We start from the raw sequence: 17,083 nt of genomic DNA, 5'->3' as shown, positions 1-17,083 counted from the left end.
CAGTTCTGGAGTGGGTAACTGTTCCCTTCTCCAGCGGACCTTCTCAACCCAGGAGCTGAGGGGGTCTCCTGCATTGCAGGTGGATGAACTACCAGGGAAGCTCAAGTGCTGTGGTTGGCCCTTCTCCATACCATTCTTGCTCCTACTTTTAATTCTTGGTCACACTGCTGAAGTAATGTAGCACAGTCCCAGTTTTCAAAAACCACCAGTAAGTGCCAGCTGACAACATACAGTTACCTCATGTGTTAACAAATCTGACTCATGATCTGAAGATGGCTTAGAAATCAGAGTTAAAAAAGCCTTGAGTCCCACATGCACTTGAATTTAGGAGTTAAAACCACAGGCTTTGGAATCAAAATTGAGTTTGAGAATCCCAATGCTACCACCTATTAACTGTATTAGTTTTCTTAAGCCTGAGTTTATCACTGAAAAAAAAAGTGAGCAATACTTGCCTAGAAGTTTAAATAATGTATATAAAGTTTCTGGTATCCAATAAGCACTCCAATTTTATACACAAACATTAGGAGCAAGTATACAAAGGAAAAGGAAATTAAAACCAAACCAGTTGATTTATCAATTCTTTGTGGACAAAAAATCTTACTGAAAAGGTCTTCATGTGGATCCATTAACAGGGGAAAAAGAACCCATTTAAACATAGTGTGGAAGAACTTTTAGAACAAATTTTTCATTGATAATAAAATCAAGACCCCTTTTCTGAATTCACAGGCTGCAAACTGGTATTTTTCCATTTGGGAGATGAGGGAGTTAGTATTTGGAAACTATTTGGTACACAACTCCCAATTCAATATGTAGCTGCATTTTTAATATGCTGAAATGAAGTCGCACAGGACTTAAATAAAGAACATTAATATATTTATTTGAATTGTAGATACAGTCTATCACCATGGCTAATTGTATCTTAAATGAGATGTTTTCCCTGAGGCTATAAAAAGAAAGGTCTTCACATCAGAAAAGGAAATGCTCATGGTAAGCACACTCATCAAGGTTGAGGGAGACGAGCCCACTGCCATAATACCAATGGCAGGCATCTAGAATTGTTGTAAGTATTGACCACTCCAGTATTCTTGCTTAGGAAATCCCATGGACAGAGGAGCCTGGTGGGCTACAGTCCATGGGGTTGCAAAAGAGCCGAATATGACTGAGCATGAGCATGAGTGACAGGATGATGGGGTGATTTTGTTGAATGTTTACAGGTTTAAGTCTTTCTGGAAAAAATATCAAGTCATGAAATGATGTAACTAAAGACCAACTTTTCTCTTGCTTAAGTGGAAGAGAATTGTGTTTTTAAAATACAGCTCTCTACTCTCAGGTTTATTAAGGTTGAGTTTTCTATACCTGCTGGGATCTGGCATGAAGCTTTAAACAGAGGGATAATCTGACTAAGCTAAATCTGCCAAGTGTAGCTGTATATTTAAAGACTCAAGTAGAAAAAGTTCCTCTAGCCTGTTGATGAGAGCAAGTGGCAACCATACCTTTGAAGAGGGGAGCAGTCTCTGACTCACCAGTGGGTCTGCTATCCTAAGCTGACTCTCCACTCACTGCCTGCCAAATACAGATTTTCCACATTTGAACTTCCTTCTACTGTGCAGAATGTCGTTCTTAGCAGTAAAAATCATAAAGCTTCTGTAGTTAATTCACTGATGGGCAATTGGTTTTCATTTTCATAAATACAAGTGTACTATATAGCTTTGTATATATTGAATATGTTCTCCAAGGAGATCTTTAAAGAACTATATATGTTATGAAATAAATTTTAATTTCAAATTGGAAATGTATTTTCGCCCCCTGTCAGCATTTCCACTGCCTGACTGCACAATTTCAGATGTTGTAGTATTTTTGAAACTTTTCCAGTCCTGTGGCTACTGCTGGGTCTTCCAGATTTGCGGACATATTGAATGCAACACCTTGATGGCATCATCCTTTAGGGATTCCATCACATCCACTCGCTTTATTAACAGCAGTGCTTCCTAAGGCCCACTTGACTTTGCTGCACAGAATGTCTGACTGACCACACCATCCCAGCAATCCAGTTCATTAAGATCTTTTTGGTACAGTTCTTCTGTGTTCTTTCCATCTCTTTAGCATCCACTAGGTTTCCACCATTTCTGTCCTTTATTGTGCCCCTCTTTGGGTGAAATGTTCCTTTGGTATCTCCCAATTTTCCTAAAGAGATCTCTACCCCTTTCTGTTGTTTTCTTCTAGTTTTATACACTGTTCATTGAAGAAGGCCTTCTTGTCTCTGTGCTATTCTTTGGAAATCTGTGTTTAGTTGGATATACCTTTTCCTTTCTCCCTTGCTTTTTGCTTCTCTTATTTGTTCAACTCTTTGTAAAGCCTCCTCAGATAACCACTTTGCCTTTTTTTTTTTTTTTTTGGATGGTTTTATTCGCTGCCTCCTGTATAATATGGACCTCTGCCTGTAGTTCTTCAGGTACAGTTAATTAGATCTAATCTCTTGAATCTGTTACCTCCACTGTGAGAGCTGAACTGTAAAGAAGTGAAATGAAGTGAAAGTCGCTCAGTCGTGTCCAACTCTGCAACCCCATGGACTATATACAGTCCATGGAATTCTCCAGGCCAGAATACTGGAGTGGGCAGCCTTTCCCTTCTCCAGGGGATCTTCCCATCCCAGGGATTGAACCCAGATCAACGCTGACTGCCAAAGAATTGGATGCCTTTAAAGTGTGGTGCTGGAGAAGAATCCTGAATGTCCCTTGGACAGCAAGATCAAACCATTCAATCTTAAGGGAAATCAACCCTGAATACTCACTGGAAGGACTGACGCAAGCTGAAGCTGCAGTATTTTGGTCATCTGCTGTGATCAGAAGAATCACTGGAAAAGTCCCTGATGCTGGGGAAGACTGAGAGCAGGAGGAGAAGAGGGCATCAGAGGATGAGTTAGTTGGGTGGCATCACCGATGCAATGGACGTGAACGTGGGCACACTTCAGGAGATGATGAGTGACAGTGAGGCCTGGCACAGTGGAGTCCACGGGGTTGAGTCGGATACAACTGGATGACTGAACAACAATTTTGAACATGCGGCATATGATTCCTTTAAAATGCAAATGTTCCTGAAAATTTTCAAAATTAATCCATAATTACATACAGTAGCTCTTTAAAAAGATAACTGGCTAAGCAGTGCTTTGCTAGACACTGCTGAAAAACTCCAGGTGAATCTACGGATGTCAAATTCAGTAAACTAATTGTTCTAGGTAAAAATAGTACTATTTAAACACTCAGATTAATGGTTATTAGATTTAACACAGCAACAATTACTTAATCATTTATTCTGTTTATTGAATTAAAAGGGAGTACAAACAATTGGTTAAGTGCTATGCACTGACATGGGAAAGGTGTATTTAAAAAAAAACAAAAACCCAGGAAAGCAAATCAAAGTTTATGTAGTTTCAGTTGAATAAAAATTTAAAGACATTTAATATACTACACATTTATAAAATAAAAGTTAACAAAGGTGTTTTGTAAATAATTAGTAGAACAAGTGAAAATAAATATACCAGAGACCTGAAGTTTTTTACGCTTTAATGAAATAATAAAGCAACGAAATTTAAACTACTAAATATAATCTGAGAGGCAGTTAAAAACAAAAAACACCCCCCCAAATTTAAGAACACAATCCTTTGAAACATTTAACCAGTCCATAGCAAATAATTATTACATACCAAAAGCTCTAAGTGTTAACTAGTTCCACCACAATGCCATGTAAATCTTGACAATTTAGAATCTTGAGATCAACACTTGTTCTTTTCTTGATCTCTACAGCTTGGTTTGTAAATACACACATGCTTTTGTGGATCTATTCCCCTCGCCACATACACACGTTTTCAAGGAGCCAATAAAATTTTTTCCACCTGTGCCTAAAAATGTTCCGATTCAGTTTTAGCACATTGACCCTGATGATGAAAATGTTTTAAGTTAAAGATGGGGACACAATTTCAGTCTTATAAAAATATACCAGTATTAACCAAACCTTAATTCAGAGAGGGCACTTCACATGTGCACGAGACTTTCAGTAAAATTGCTAAGAACCCAGAACAGCTGTTTCTAGGACTTATTAAGTACTCTCTCTCTTTCATACAGATACAACACACACACACACACATTTTTATACTATTAGTTTAATTAAATCCAGGCTATCTGGATTAAGTAGATAAAGGATGGGTTTTGTTTTTGCAACTGTAGGGCAGCTACTATAACAATAGCTTAACAACACCGAAAATTTTCAATTAAGTTCACCCTGTTTTTAGAAAGTGTCTAAAGTGTAAATGCAAATTCACCTCTTCTCTTAAAGTTAGCGGTTTATATTAAATCAGGTATGGTTTTTGAAATGGAAGTAATGCTTTTGGGAACAACCCCAAAAATGTTGCTAAAATTTAAATGAGAAAGTAAAACAAAATCAAGATAAACATTTTAGATATGGGACAAAAAGGATATTAAGAAAAATGTCTTCTTTCCTCCCCATTCAAAAGTAGTCATTCTTCTGCTGTGAAAGAAACTGACATGGATATTTCCCTTTTAAGAGATGTAAGATATATTTACCAGTGTGAGCAGAGGTGTTAGGGTCAGTTCTTGTGTGCAGGAACCAACATCCTAAAAAAGAGAATTTCAAGATGGGGAGGGGTGGGGAAAAAGGGTTTTCTATTAATGCCATGGAATGCCACTCTACAGGGACAACACTCCTAATAATAAAAATCACCAAATTACTACTAGTGTGATTTCAGATTAATAAAATATTGACAAGTTATTTTAGTTTATTTTTAAAGTTAGGTAATCCCTTTTTGTTCTCCCACCCACTAAAATGGGCCAATTTGTAGGGGCATTTGCAAACAAAATTTCCTGTTTAAAATACTTACCTGGTTAAATAGAACATTTACCTGGCCAGTAATAAAAGTGTAGCTAGCATGAACACTAATAAAACACAGAAATCAAAACTGAGGCAGTCTTCCCTCCCAGCTAATTCCCTACTCTTAATTCACCACCCGCACAACCCATTTTAGGAACCGCAAATCCAACACTGTACTATTAATAACCAGTTATTTGGAGGAAAAAGACATTTAATTTCATACGTGCTCTAGCCCTTGATCAATGAATAGTTAACAACAAAAACATTTTCAAGCACATGGAAATGAGCCTACTAACCTGATTTTTGGAACCAAAATTCTCCACTCTATTTTGATCTATGTGCAAAAAGTATTGGTACTTTTCAGTTTATACATTTGTTAGTATCTTGCAGCTGGCTTGATAATATTCTCACCTCAAGCCTAGAGACTACAGCACAATCAGAGGTTTTCAGCTGACAGCTATGAGTTAGACCATCCTGCTATCAGGTTCTTTGTACCATTAAATCCTAGGTTTATTTCACCTTTCTAGCACAGTCACCGCACGGCACATGCATGAAATAGACGTTTACAGCAAATTGGCACAGCAAAGTACCAGTATATGTAGGAAGCTGCCAATTCAGACAGACTGGGAACACAAACTCACCTAGCTGCTACAGAAACCTTTGCATAGTTGTTACTCCGTTTTAATGGAGTTATGTTCTTGTAAAATGTGCCTCACTTTGCCTCCACTTTTTTGAAGTGTTCTTCACTGTACTTCAGAAGCACGCTGAAAACTCAAATCTAGGGGTGGTTGGGTGAAAGACAGTAGACTCTGAGTGCCAAACTGCCCCTGAACGGGCACAAATCCCAGTAAATGTTACAAATGTACCATGGCACACTGTAATGAAATTTGTAAACAGCTGTGGAGTTTCTATGCCCACATTTTGTTAGTGATGTTACCATAGAGACTGGGGTAATTAATGGCTTCAGGTTATACATGAATCACTTAAAATATGAATGGATTTAACTGTACTGAGGTAAAGAGAAGTTGCCACTTAATTATATACAGTTACCAATGAAGATTTTATTCAAGCTTAAAGTAAAAAGTAATTTTAGTTAAGAAAAATGAAGTACCAGATAAACTAACATATACTTATTTTAACTTAGAAATATCAAAACAGGAATTCTTGATTTTCTAAGTGGTGGTCTCTGCAAAATGGAGCTTAAAGAAATCTTGTACATTTTACCAATTTGATAAAATAATCTGCCGACCACGATCTGTCATCTCCTCTTACTATGAGCTTCTGGGAGAATCCGAGCTATTTTAAGGCCAATTTGTGTTTTTCTTTCTTCTCCCCTTCCCTGACTTGACCATTTCTCCCTGCTACCCTCCTGTTAAATGCCCCCCACCCCCATCCCACCCACCAAGGAAGAACTCCTGACATCCAAGCCTTTCTTCTCTTCTTTGTGGATCCTGAAGAAGTTTGCTCATGGGCACAATACAGATTTGGCTGGGTCAAAAGGAAACAGTGTTAAGACTTTTTCTTCACCAGAATCTTATTTTGGAGATATTCCCACTCTTCTCAACGTAACAGCTATGGTCACCATATTCATCCTCTACTGAAAAGGGGAGGGAATTTCAAAGGAAACTAAGTATGTTGTACTCAGCTGTTACAAGCACAATGTGAACATCAGGCTTTTGGCATATTTAAAGGTGAAATTCTCAAAAGTGCTTTTCCATGAAGGAAACCTTTCCTTAAACTAAACAGGGAGGGGAGAGGGACACTACCCACAGCACCAGTTTAGAATGAGGTTCAGTATGGCAATATCTGAAAAACGGAGGAGAAATAGTCTTTAAATTTATGTATCCCTATGTCAAAGTATTAAGGGCAATTAGAGAAATGATTATGAGGTTTTAAACCCAGTTTGTTTGTAACCTGCTGAATTCTTCTAACAAGCTCAATTATACTATAAACTTCCAAAGTGGTTATATCTGTTGATTTCTACTCTCTTGCTAGATGACACCAAAATGATTCCCCAAATTGAGAACAACTTGGAACAAGCTTTGTTGAAAACTTATATGGGCTACTGATCTCTCATGTTGGTACAAATTTAAAATTCTCTTTTTGAATCTTGATTTCTTCAAGATCAGGTACTGATGTTCCTTCAGGAATAAAACAAAAGGGGGAAAATCTTCAAAGCACTACTCTGAATTTTCTGTATAATGTCCTTCCAAGTACTGTTTCTGACCATGTCTCATGTGGTATTCCAGAAGAGCATCAGTTATACTGCATATCTAAGTCATAGAGGAAACTCTTTTTTAGCTGGTTTAGATTCCAAATGTATACAAATGAAGTCACTTTAATCCTATAAATACTTCTTAATTTATTTTTAAAAAATTGTGCTGTTAACCCTTTTACGGGGCAACAAGCTATGTGAAAAGTACAAAACTTTTTGTCAAATGTAATATTGAGAGTGCTTTTGACATAGTTCACTGGTTTATCATCTGGATCAGTATATACTGCGCAACGGGCAAGGCTAGAATCCATGAACCAAGCTGCAAAGATCTCAAGCTAAATAAGGCGGAAAGATTTGGAGAAACAAAAGAAGGAAATTCTTTCCTATCCAATGTATACTCTTCAGACTAATGCACTCTATCAAGCCTTCTAAACTGTTAAATAAAGTTTTCCAAACAAGCATTTAAACTTCATTACACAGAAGAGCAACAAGAATGGTATCCCGCCAGACAAAAGGCAGGAGGGAAAAAAATATATATACTGAGTTCAATGGGTAAGCCTGAATGTAGCACAGTTCTTCACAACCGATGGGGGGATAATTCAACATGGTGTCCAACAACGTTCTAACGACGTGCTTCATCTCAACTGGTTACTATGAAGCAAGGTGTAAATGTTTGGCCCCAATCGGGCTTCAGAAATGGTTCTTTTTTCATGACGAGCATGTCAGTCCAGCTATCAATCATGTTTGTTTGCACCAAATCCCAAGCCATTAAAATACGACTAATTTTAAGTTAAACAGAAGTCGTCTGCTCCGAATTCGCCATCAACTATCCATGCTACTGCATTCCTCTGAATGAAGACAAGATGAAATGTGTATTGGGGGAAAAGAAGAAGAGGGGAGGGAGAGAAAAAAGTTTCCAGTTAGAAAGTTTTGAAATCAGCATCATGACATCACAAAATATCTTAACATTAAAAAACAACCACATCAAGGCTAATTCTTGGTGTTTTCATCATGATCATTAAAACTGTGTTATCACATCTTGGGCTACATATTACAGTCTAAATCCATGATTATTTTGAATGTTGGAGAACCCAATGAATAATCATATTAGAATCTTATACTTGAAAAAGAAATCTTGAAATAGTTACTCAGAGTGAAAACATTTTTATGGTAGTTTACAACAGAAGAGAATAAAGAACATCTGGCAGTCCAAGGTAAAACTGCATTATAACCATGTATTGGGTTGGTCAAAAAGTTTGTTCAGTTTCCCAGTTTTACAGAAAAACACAAATAAACTTTTTTGTCCAATCTAATACTGAATTCTTTTAGTGGCTCAGTTTGAAACTCTGCAATATTACCCTACTCTGTGTGTGTGGGGGAAGGACAATGTTTTAACAGCTTTATTGATATAATTCACATACTCTACAATGCACCCATTTAAACTGGACAATTCAGTAGTTACTAGCATATTCACAGAGGATTGTACAACCATCAGGGCAATTAATTTTAAAATATTTTCATCACCATTATAAGTCAATCAACAATCCTAAGCAATTACTAGTCTGCTTCCTCTACAGATTAGCCTATTTGGGACACTTTCATATAAATGGAACCACAGGTACTTTTTTGTGTCTGGCTTCTTTCATAGCATATTGTTTTTAAAGTTCATCCATGTTGTAGCATGTATGAGTACTTGATTCTATTCCATTTTATACAGTCCTCAAAAAAAAAATGCAGTATGGATTGCTACTTGTAATAAAAGGTCAGCAATTCTTTCTTTTGGAACTTAAGTATTTTTAGTTAAATGACTTATAGTATCTTAGGATACTTATGGTTTTGGAATGCCATTTCCTTAGCTTCATCTACATTTTCCCCAAATGTCTATTCCAAACAGGTATTAATTAGAAAAAACGTTTTCGAGCAGGGGAAAAAGAACTCTGAGGATATCTTAATAAAAGGCATGTAACCAAGTATCTAGTTATAAAGACGCTGTTTTCTTATTGTAGGTATAAATGAAAATCTTTTAGTGCTATACCTATTTGCAAAGCACAACTGAAAATTGCTTAATTTGACCCAGTTCTTACAACTGGACTAAGTTTGTCTCACCCACCATAATAAGTATCCACAATAATTAAATTACCAAATAGCACTACAACTCTTATTCCACTGTAGTGGAGGCATGAACATATCCTTAAAGCTATGTCTAAAATAAATCTACTTACAAGGTAAATCTGTTGTTATATACCTAGTATTTTCCTAGTTCTTTGTATCAAATGTTTATTTAAAGAAATACTTTCCAAAATGACTAATAAAATTTGAAAAGCACATATAATCTCAGTTATAGATCTCTAAAGTATCTATGAGTAGACCTTGAAACCTAAAAAGGGAAAACAAACAAACACAACGGGAAATCAATAAAGATTTTTCCTTTGAGCTAATTTCAGAGGTATGTTAGTGAAATCATGTCATGCAGTGATCTACAAATACAAAAAGGCCCCAGAAGGTTCTCAGTAACTCAAGGATAGTTTTCAAACTTTTTGAGCTGTGTACTCTACATGCTTTTTACCCTTGTCTTTGGCTGTATATCCTCACCTACCAGTGAGATCTGGTACAGTTTGTGCCACATGGATAAAAGCACAGAGAACATGCTTTTAAGCCAACTGTGCTACCTTGACAACCCTCCTCCTCTGAGAATAACTGAGAGCAGCTGGTCATCTTTCTTACTAAAAACACTTAGGTGGGACACACTGTGAACAAAAAAATCTGTTTATCCGTAAATTATTTCCTTTTAAGCAAACTAAATATTTTTGCTCTGAATAAAGAACAGGTAAGTCATTTACATAAAGTTTCTCATTATCTCTTCTTTCTAGCAGATCTTGCTCAATTAAGCTATGTCCTTAACTATTAGCTGTTTCGCTCTGGGCTTTCTTCTGGTACCTGAAAGTAATGGAAAACACCCTTTCAGACTTAAGACTTAAAAACCTGGTAGCACTCTACAAGTTAGTCTTGTCATGCTTCATTTTTCACACTCCAGAAATGAGGACAAAAACACTTCTCCATTTCTCTTACAGGGCTATACAGATGTTATGCAAGACAGTGTATATAAAGTGCACACAGGTACATGGTGAATTCTAGTTCCATTCTCTTTCTCTATCCATCATGCACAGTTCATGCTAGTGTGCTACATGGTATTAACAGATATTCATCTGTAAGGATAAAACCATAAGCAAGATCATTCTGAAGTTGTTCAAATTTCATATACTAGCAAGTTTTCATGAGCACAGAAGTATAAAATACTTCTTGCCTAATGAAGCAAGATTTTTAGGAAGATTTTGAAAATGGCAATACTAACTTGCCTGTAAATGAGGTGGCATATTCCTGCTTATTCTCACCACTGTCATCAATAAAACAAAAAACGACTGTGGAGTGAGATATAGTGTACAATCTTTAAAAGAGGGAGAAAATCTATTATATCCTACACTTTAAAGTACTGCCTAAAAGTGCTACAACTTCATGATAAAGTAAGGCAAGGTTTCATTTGGAAAAAAACACAAGAATACTGTATGACGGTTACCTTCAATATTCTGGTGGTCTATAAAAGGTGCTGGTCCCCATATCCTAACAGTGCCGTCATCTGAGGCGCTGGCCATCATGGATGGAATCTGTGGGTTCCAGCTCACGCAGTTGACTGTACGTGTGTGCCCTGTCAGCTCCGCAATTGGCAGTTCACTACGTTTGTGCCAGATGTAAACCTTGTGATCTGAATAACAGTAATTCAGAAAAAAGTTAGGAAAGTGTAATAGATTAACAAAATTGATTGATTTTAAGTTTACTGCTCATTACACACAGAACATTTAACTTATCAGACTTGAAAGAACAACAAAAAAAATGTGAATAACATTATTTTTTGAAAAATCCATTTAAATTTTAATAAAATACACATATTCCCCCTGTTAAAAATGACAGACTAGCTTGCAAGTCATCACAGAATCTGCAATATTCTGTAACACATAATGTATAATCACAGTCAAAACCTTTGAATATAAACAGATCTTGGATGGAGATAAATTCTACGGAAATGAGAGGTGACGGAGAAGCAATGTATCCAAATTCAAATATGGCAATTAAGATGACAGCTAAATACTAAGTGCTTACAATGTTCTAGGTGCTAAATAACTATATTATTTAATCTTCACCACCATCAGGAGGTGGTGCTTATCCCTTTCATGGATGGTGACTGATGAACTGCAACTGTAAGCAATCTCCTCATGGTTAACAGCTGGTAAACGGTGAACCTGGGATTGAAATCGAGGACGTCCTGCTCACGTGTTTACTTGTGAGGCTAAACAGCTGTCCTACAGCTGTATCATGATATGACTGTGTGGTAGTCAATTTACACTCTCATCAAGTGCCCATAAAAACCAAAAACCCCAACAACTTTGTTTCTTTGGATGAACTAATCTTCAAAAACAAAATGAAACAACTGTCTAGTACAGAGTAGTGGTTCAGAGTAAGGCTGTAGAGTCAGACTACTTGGTCCACATCCTCCCTGTGTTCCTGACCAGCTGTGTAACTTTGGGCACATTTCCCATTCCCTGCAACTTTTCTTCTGTAAATGGGGAGTCATACTTACCTCATCATGTTATGAGGATAAAGTAAGTCTGTATATGAAGAAATGTTTTGAACAGAGTCTAATACACAGTAAACACCATGTATTGCCATAAAGAGTTAACGAAATGTAAGTGATGGTTCTTGAACAGATGGCAGAACCCCAGGGTGAGTTAGAAAAGTGTCCCATCTGAAGAGCTGTCACTCAATTACATGATCAATGTGGGAACTTTCAGCGGATGTGCTGCCAACTGAGGAAACTTTAGAGTGGTGAATAGGTAATAAACTTGTGGTAAAAGAACATGCCCTGGTTTCAAAACTTACAAAGATAAAAAGTTGGAACCACTGTTGAACATTTTTTTGTGTATGAGAAGCGAAAGCTAAAAGGAACTCATTGAAGTACTGAATTTATATTTCCTAGAAGGTATTTTGTTGTTCAGTCATTTTTGAAAATAATTTTCCTTGCATAAAATAAAACCAACAAAAGTATATATATAAAAAAAAAAAATGCCCAGACTAGCTATGCTTTCCCTTGGACAGAGCAAGTCCACAAAGACCACAGGCTTTCTTGAAAAGTGAGAATGCAACTGAAATCTGCCTACTGAAATCTGGATGAAAAATGCTTTTGTGAACACATATCCGAGGAGGATATTTATTGAATATGCAGCAAAAATTAAGAAAGATCTAAACAATCGAGGTCAGAATGACAAGCTTTATGATCAAGTTCTGCTTACTTTTATCAGTTTAAGGAATCCAGTGCCTATGCAGAGGAAAAAGTAAGTTTTTCTTATTATCAGCACAATGAAAAGGCTGGAGTAATGGTATAACTTTTAGGGGGAAATGCTTCCTATTGCTCTTATATTGACATTCATGTATTTGGGGGTTTGGAAGGTTCTTGGAATATATTTCTTACAAATAAACGACGAATGGATTACTGTGGACATCTTGGGAGATAGCATATTTGCTATAACCACTTGGTGTTGAAAACATTTTTTAGAGCCATTCTAAACCACCCGAGTCATGAGAATCCTAATCTCTTTCCTTCACAGTTATGTTTCATTTTTAACCCTAAATAGAATATAATGTGGCTTAATTACATTATTCATCAGGCTTAGTTCTAAAGTTCAGTTCAGTCACTCAGTCGTGTCCAAAAAAAGATTGGCATCACTAGGGATAACGGTGGCAATACCTATTTTTTAAAAGTACTTCTAGGCTACATATTATTTTTAGAAAGAGTATGGGGGATTGTCACAGTTGGTTAAGAATCCACCTGCTAATTCAGGAGACATAATAGATGTGGGTCCTATCCCCGGGCCAGGAAGATACCCTGGAGGAGGAAATGGCAACTTAGGCTGCGGTTCATGGGGTTGCAAGGAGTTGGACACACACAGACACAGACACACACACAAACATACACATGCCAGGAAGATCCTCTGGAGGAAGAAATGGCAACCTATGCTACGGTCCATGGGGTCGCAAAGAGTTGGACACACACACACACGATTGTGAGGAGTAATTAAGAGGCATAAAAAACCCCACCAGGAGCAGGATTGAATAGAGCATGGGGAAGGAGCTTCGAGTAGGAGGAGCTAAAAAGCATGTAGAAGGCTAAATATGTTTAAATCATATCAAATAGAAACCAATGGAAAATCTAGAAGAAAATAACATGATTAAACATAAAAAATTTTTTTGATGGGAAAGACGTGAACTCCCAATTGTTACCTAGCAAGCCACTCTTCTCTTTTCTTAATGTTATCTGAATGACTTTAGGGGAAACAAAGAATGAAGTCATATGCTTCATGTGAAAAATCTAAATCTCTAAACGTTTCTTTGTCCCAATCCTAAATACAGCTTATACACAAAGGAAAAACTCATGTGTCACCTTGTGATCCTCTTCTCTACTGAGGTCAGTTTTTTTTTTGGTCAAGAAAGGGAAAATAGAAACATCTCACACAGTAACCAAACGTTACCAAGTGTTCAACAACATAATTCAGTTCCTTGGTCTCGCTTGGAAAACTAAATTCAGTTTTCAAAAAATGACTTAAGTAATTTGCTGCTACAGTACTAGAACAGCGGAGTGGGTGCTCAAGAGAATGTGCTGAAAGAAAATTTTCAATAATCTGCCATTATGTTTTTCTATCACCTTAAAATGTACAGCAACTTTTAATACTGCCTCACTTATTTGTGCTTGCATATTTTAAACAATTTGTTTTAAATTAGACTACTTGAGGCACATGCCTGCCTGATATACTGATGCAATAAGTTATTAAAAAAGGTAGTAGTTAATTTCATAATTTGAACTTTTCTGAGACCATAAGAATCCCATGATCTTAAAGAAAATCTAAATTATTTTCTTCAGTCATTAAAGAACCACTGAAAATCTAATTACAGTTAATTTTGTCCAAGATACTATTAATATCTGAAAAGCGTTAAGTCTCACGAAAAGAAAAATATCTACGAAAGAGTAGTGACTTAACTACATCCTGATGTGACACACGCACCAAACACACTTCCACACAGCCACAACAGCACTATTTGTCTGTGACAATGAGGAGGACTCAAATCAGTCCAAGAAAAGGGAGACTAACAGTGTACTGAATAGATGACTCGTACAATTTCTGATCTAACATCTTGAATTTGTTTGGAGATATGACTGCTTTTACAAATTGAGAGAATTATAGAACTTTCAGTCCATCTATATATATCTGTGAATCAACAGAGACACAATTTACCTTCACTGCCACTAGCGATGAAGTCTTCATTATGGCCTCCAAAGCATGAATGAATCGTATAAAACCCTTGTGTAACACCTTGATACTTTCTTACTAAAACTCTGTCTTGCAAGTCCCATAAATGAACTCCCTGTAAGCAAAAGAAAATATAGGTATTTATTCTTAACACAAAAGAATTTTAAAGAGTAATCTGTGACTCTGTATTTGCCTGAAGAACATTTCCATTTTCTATTTTTGCAAAATGCCAATGTCCTGAAAAATTTCCAGTTGACTCTACAAACTTATGGATCAAACACATGCAGTAAAATTTAAGAATTCATAAAAATATTTGTTTATATATACTAAAACCCGCAAATTTTAACTAAGCTAAATTTTCCTGAGAATTATGTTAATAAACTTACCTGAGTTGCTACATTTAACAAAGCTAATCGGCCATTCTTTGAAATAGTAAAAGACATAATGGGATGATCTTCTTGTACTCTGTAACCAAAAAATAATTTGTCAAAACCAACATACTAAGAATCAAGACATTCAAATTATTTAAATATAACAAATTTTAAGTCTGTAATCACTATTACACACTATATTTCAATCAAGAAACAGAATCTGAGTTAATCATTACTAAGTACCACTTGACTATCCACCCAAATTACCAATCAAACCAAAAACATAATAAAAATAACTCTTCTTTTGAAAAAGCAAGTTCTACTATACTTTTAATACAAATCAGATAACTGTTTTTTAATGGACATAAAGTATATTTACATGTTCCTATCTGTAAGGTCCTCGAAGTTATATCCCCGAATTCGCTGGTGTGTATCTGATGCCAGAACAGTCTTCCCGTCACTCAAGCACCAAAGACATTGCACTCTCACTCCTTCCCAAGAGTCAAGGAGATTACCATCTAAATCCTGAGGAGAAAATTATTAACAACTTCATTACTGAACAGTACTCAAAAAGCAAACAAAGAACCAGAAGAATCTCCCCCCCCGAAAGAATCTCTTAATATATCTTTTTGTAATATCTATCTTTTCCTGAGACTGATCTCAACCTAGTTGTTCTTAAGTGTTTTCAATCATCAAAATTTATATAGGTCAAATTTCATTACAATACCTAAGGGGAGGGGGAGAATCTTAGTAAATCTATCTTCCTTTCTACCATGCATAGATAAATACAATAAATACAAAGAAAGAGTCCTTAAGTTTCAAGGGCTCACAACTTTAGGAAAAGAATTTAAACATCCCTTTAAAATATACTATACTTGGATTTGTACTATAATATTCACAAGTTGTGATATGGAAAAAGATAACTAACATGAATTATAGCTGTACAGAACTTAGGAATCTATTATGATGTTTTAAAAAAAGTCACCAAATTTGGAACATGTTCTATCGAGCAAAGCTCTCAGGATCATTATCTTCCTGAACATTCAAAGCTCTGAGTGACAATCCTATTTTTACAAGTTAGGGAACTACCAAGTCATGTATCCTGAAGGCTTAAACACTGTAAGGGACGGCAAAGTCAGCAGAAACACACAAGGCCACCTTGAATCCAGGGAAATAAGAACTAATGGCTTAAATGCCAAAATGTACAGCATGGTGACTATAGTTAATAATACTGTATTGCATATGTGAAAGTTGCTAATAAAGTAAATCTTAAAAATCCTCATCATAAGAAAAAAAATTTTCTTAACTGTGTATGGTGATGTTTGTTAACAAGACTTATTGTGGAAATCATTCTGTAATACATACAAATACTGCATCATATTATGTCATACACCTGAAACTAATGTAACAAGATATATCAATTATATCAATCAATCAATGAAAGTATAGCAGTAGCCCATGGAGAGAAAGTCCAGACATTAAATGCTTAAATTGGTATATTATGATGGTACTGACCACTTAAAATAACTTAAAAGAAAATCAGGGGTGTATCAATAAACTGTATTGGGACAACTGGGGAAAAATTAAATGACTTACAACCATGCTGAGATAGCACACTAGATTCCATGAGTCTTATAGTCAGCTTAATGAAACTGGTAATTTGTAATGGCGACAAAGACTTTTATGAAAGTCTTTATGATAAATGACCTACACTGAATGATTTGAAGGGGTTATGATATTTAACTTTAGTCTTAAATAAATCCAGAAAGACCTACTGGAACCATGCTAGGTAGTGATATGAGACATGAAATCTAGATAATAGAGAGTAATGACACTGCTCTTGCCTAGAAAATCCCATGGATGGAGGAGCCTGGTAGGCTGCAGTCCATGGGGTCGCTAAGGGTCGGACACGACTGAGTGACTTCACTTTCACTTTCACACATTGGAGAAGGAAATGGCAACCCACTCCAGTGTTCTTGCCTGGAGAATCCCAGGGACGGGGGAGCCTGGTGGACTTTCGTCTATGGGGTCACACAGAGTCGGACACAACTGAAGTGATTTAGCAGCAGCAGCAATGACACTGCATTTGTATCATAGTCTACTTTGTCATAAGAGTTTTTACCCATTACTTACTTTTATTATCCCAACAATCCAAGATTAATAGGGCAGGTAATGATCAGAAGACACCTCAGATAAAGACTGGAGAGTTTCCTGGCAACATTCATCAGCACTTTTATTCCTCCAATATTTAAAGTCAG

At 36.3% G+C, this 17,083-nt stretch overlaps 1 protein-coding gene across 2 annotated transcripts in view; it reads right to left on the bottom strand.

Moving 5' to 3' along the window:
- Positions 1-7,217: 7,217 nt before the first annotated feature.
- The window catches only part of WDR26 (WD repeat domain 26), a 37,195-nt gene continuing 27,329 nt past the window's right edge, over positions 7,218-17,083 (bottom strand). For both annotated transcript variants that reach the window (XM_055419807.2, XM_055419808.2), the window contains exons 10-14: positions 15,205-15,350; positions 14,841-14,919; positions 14,440-14,569; positions 10,674-10,859; positions 7,218-7,947 (exon numbers count right to left, since the gene is read on the bottom strand). In XM_055419807.2, the coding sequence (XP_055275782.1) occupies positions 7,922-7,947; positions 10,674-10,859; positions 14,440-14,569; positions 14,841-14,919; positions 15,205-15,350 (567 nt within the window). In that variant the 3' untranslated portion in view covers positions 7,218-7,921. The remainder of the gene's footprint in view (positions 7,948-10,673; positions 10,860-14,439; positions 14,570-14,840; positions 14,920-15,204; positions 15,351-17,083) is intronic.

The sequence above is a fragment of the Moschus berezovskii genome, chromosome 17 (assembly GCF_049115385.1).
Source record: "Moschus berezovskii isolate FMDL1 chromosome 17, NW_MosBer_1.0, whole genome shotgun sequence".
NCBI classification, from domain to species: Eukaryota; Metazoa; Chordata; class Mammalia; order Artiodactyla; family Moschidae; genus Moschus; species Moschus berezovskii.
The sequence above is the reverse complement of the archived record's forward strand: the minus strand, read 5'-3'. Positions and strand labels throughout refer to the sequence as shown.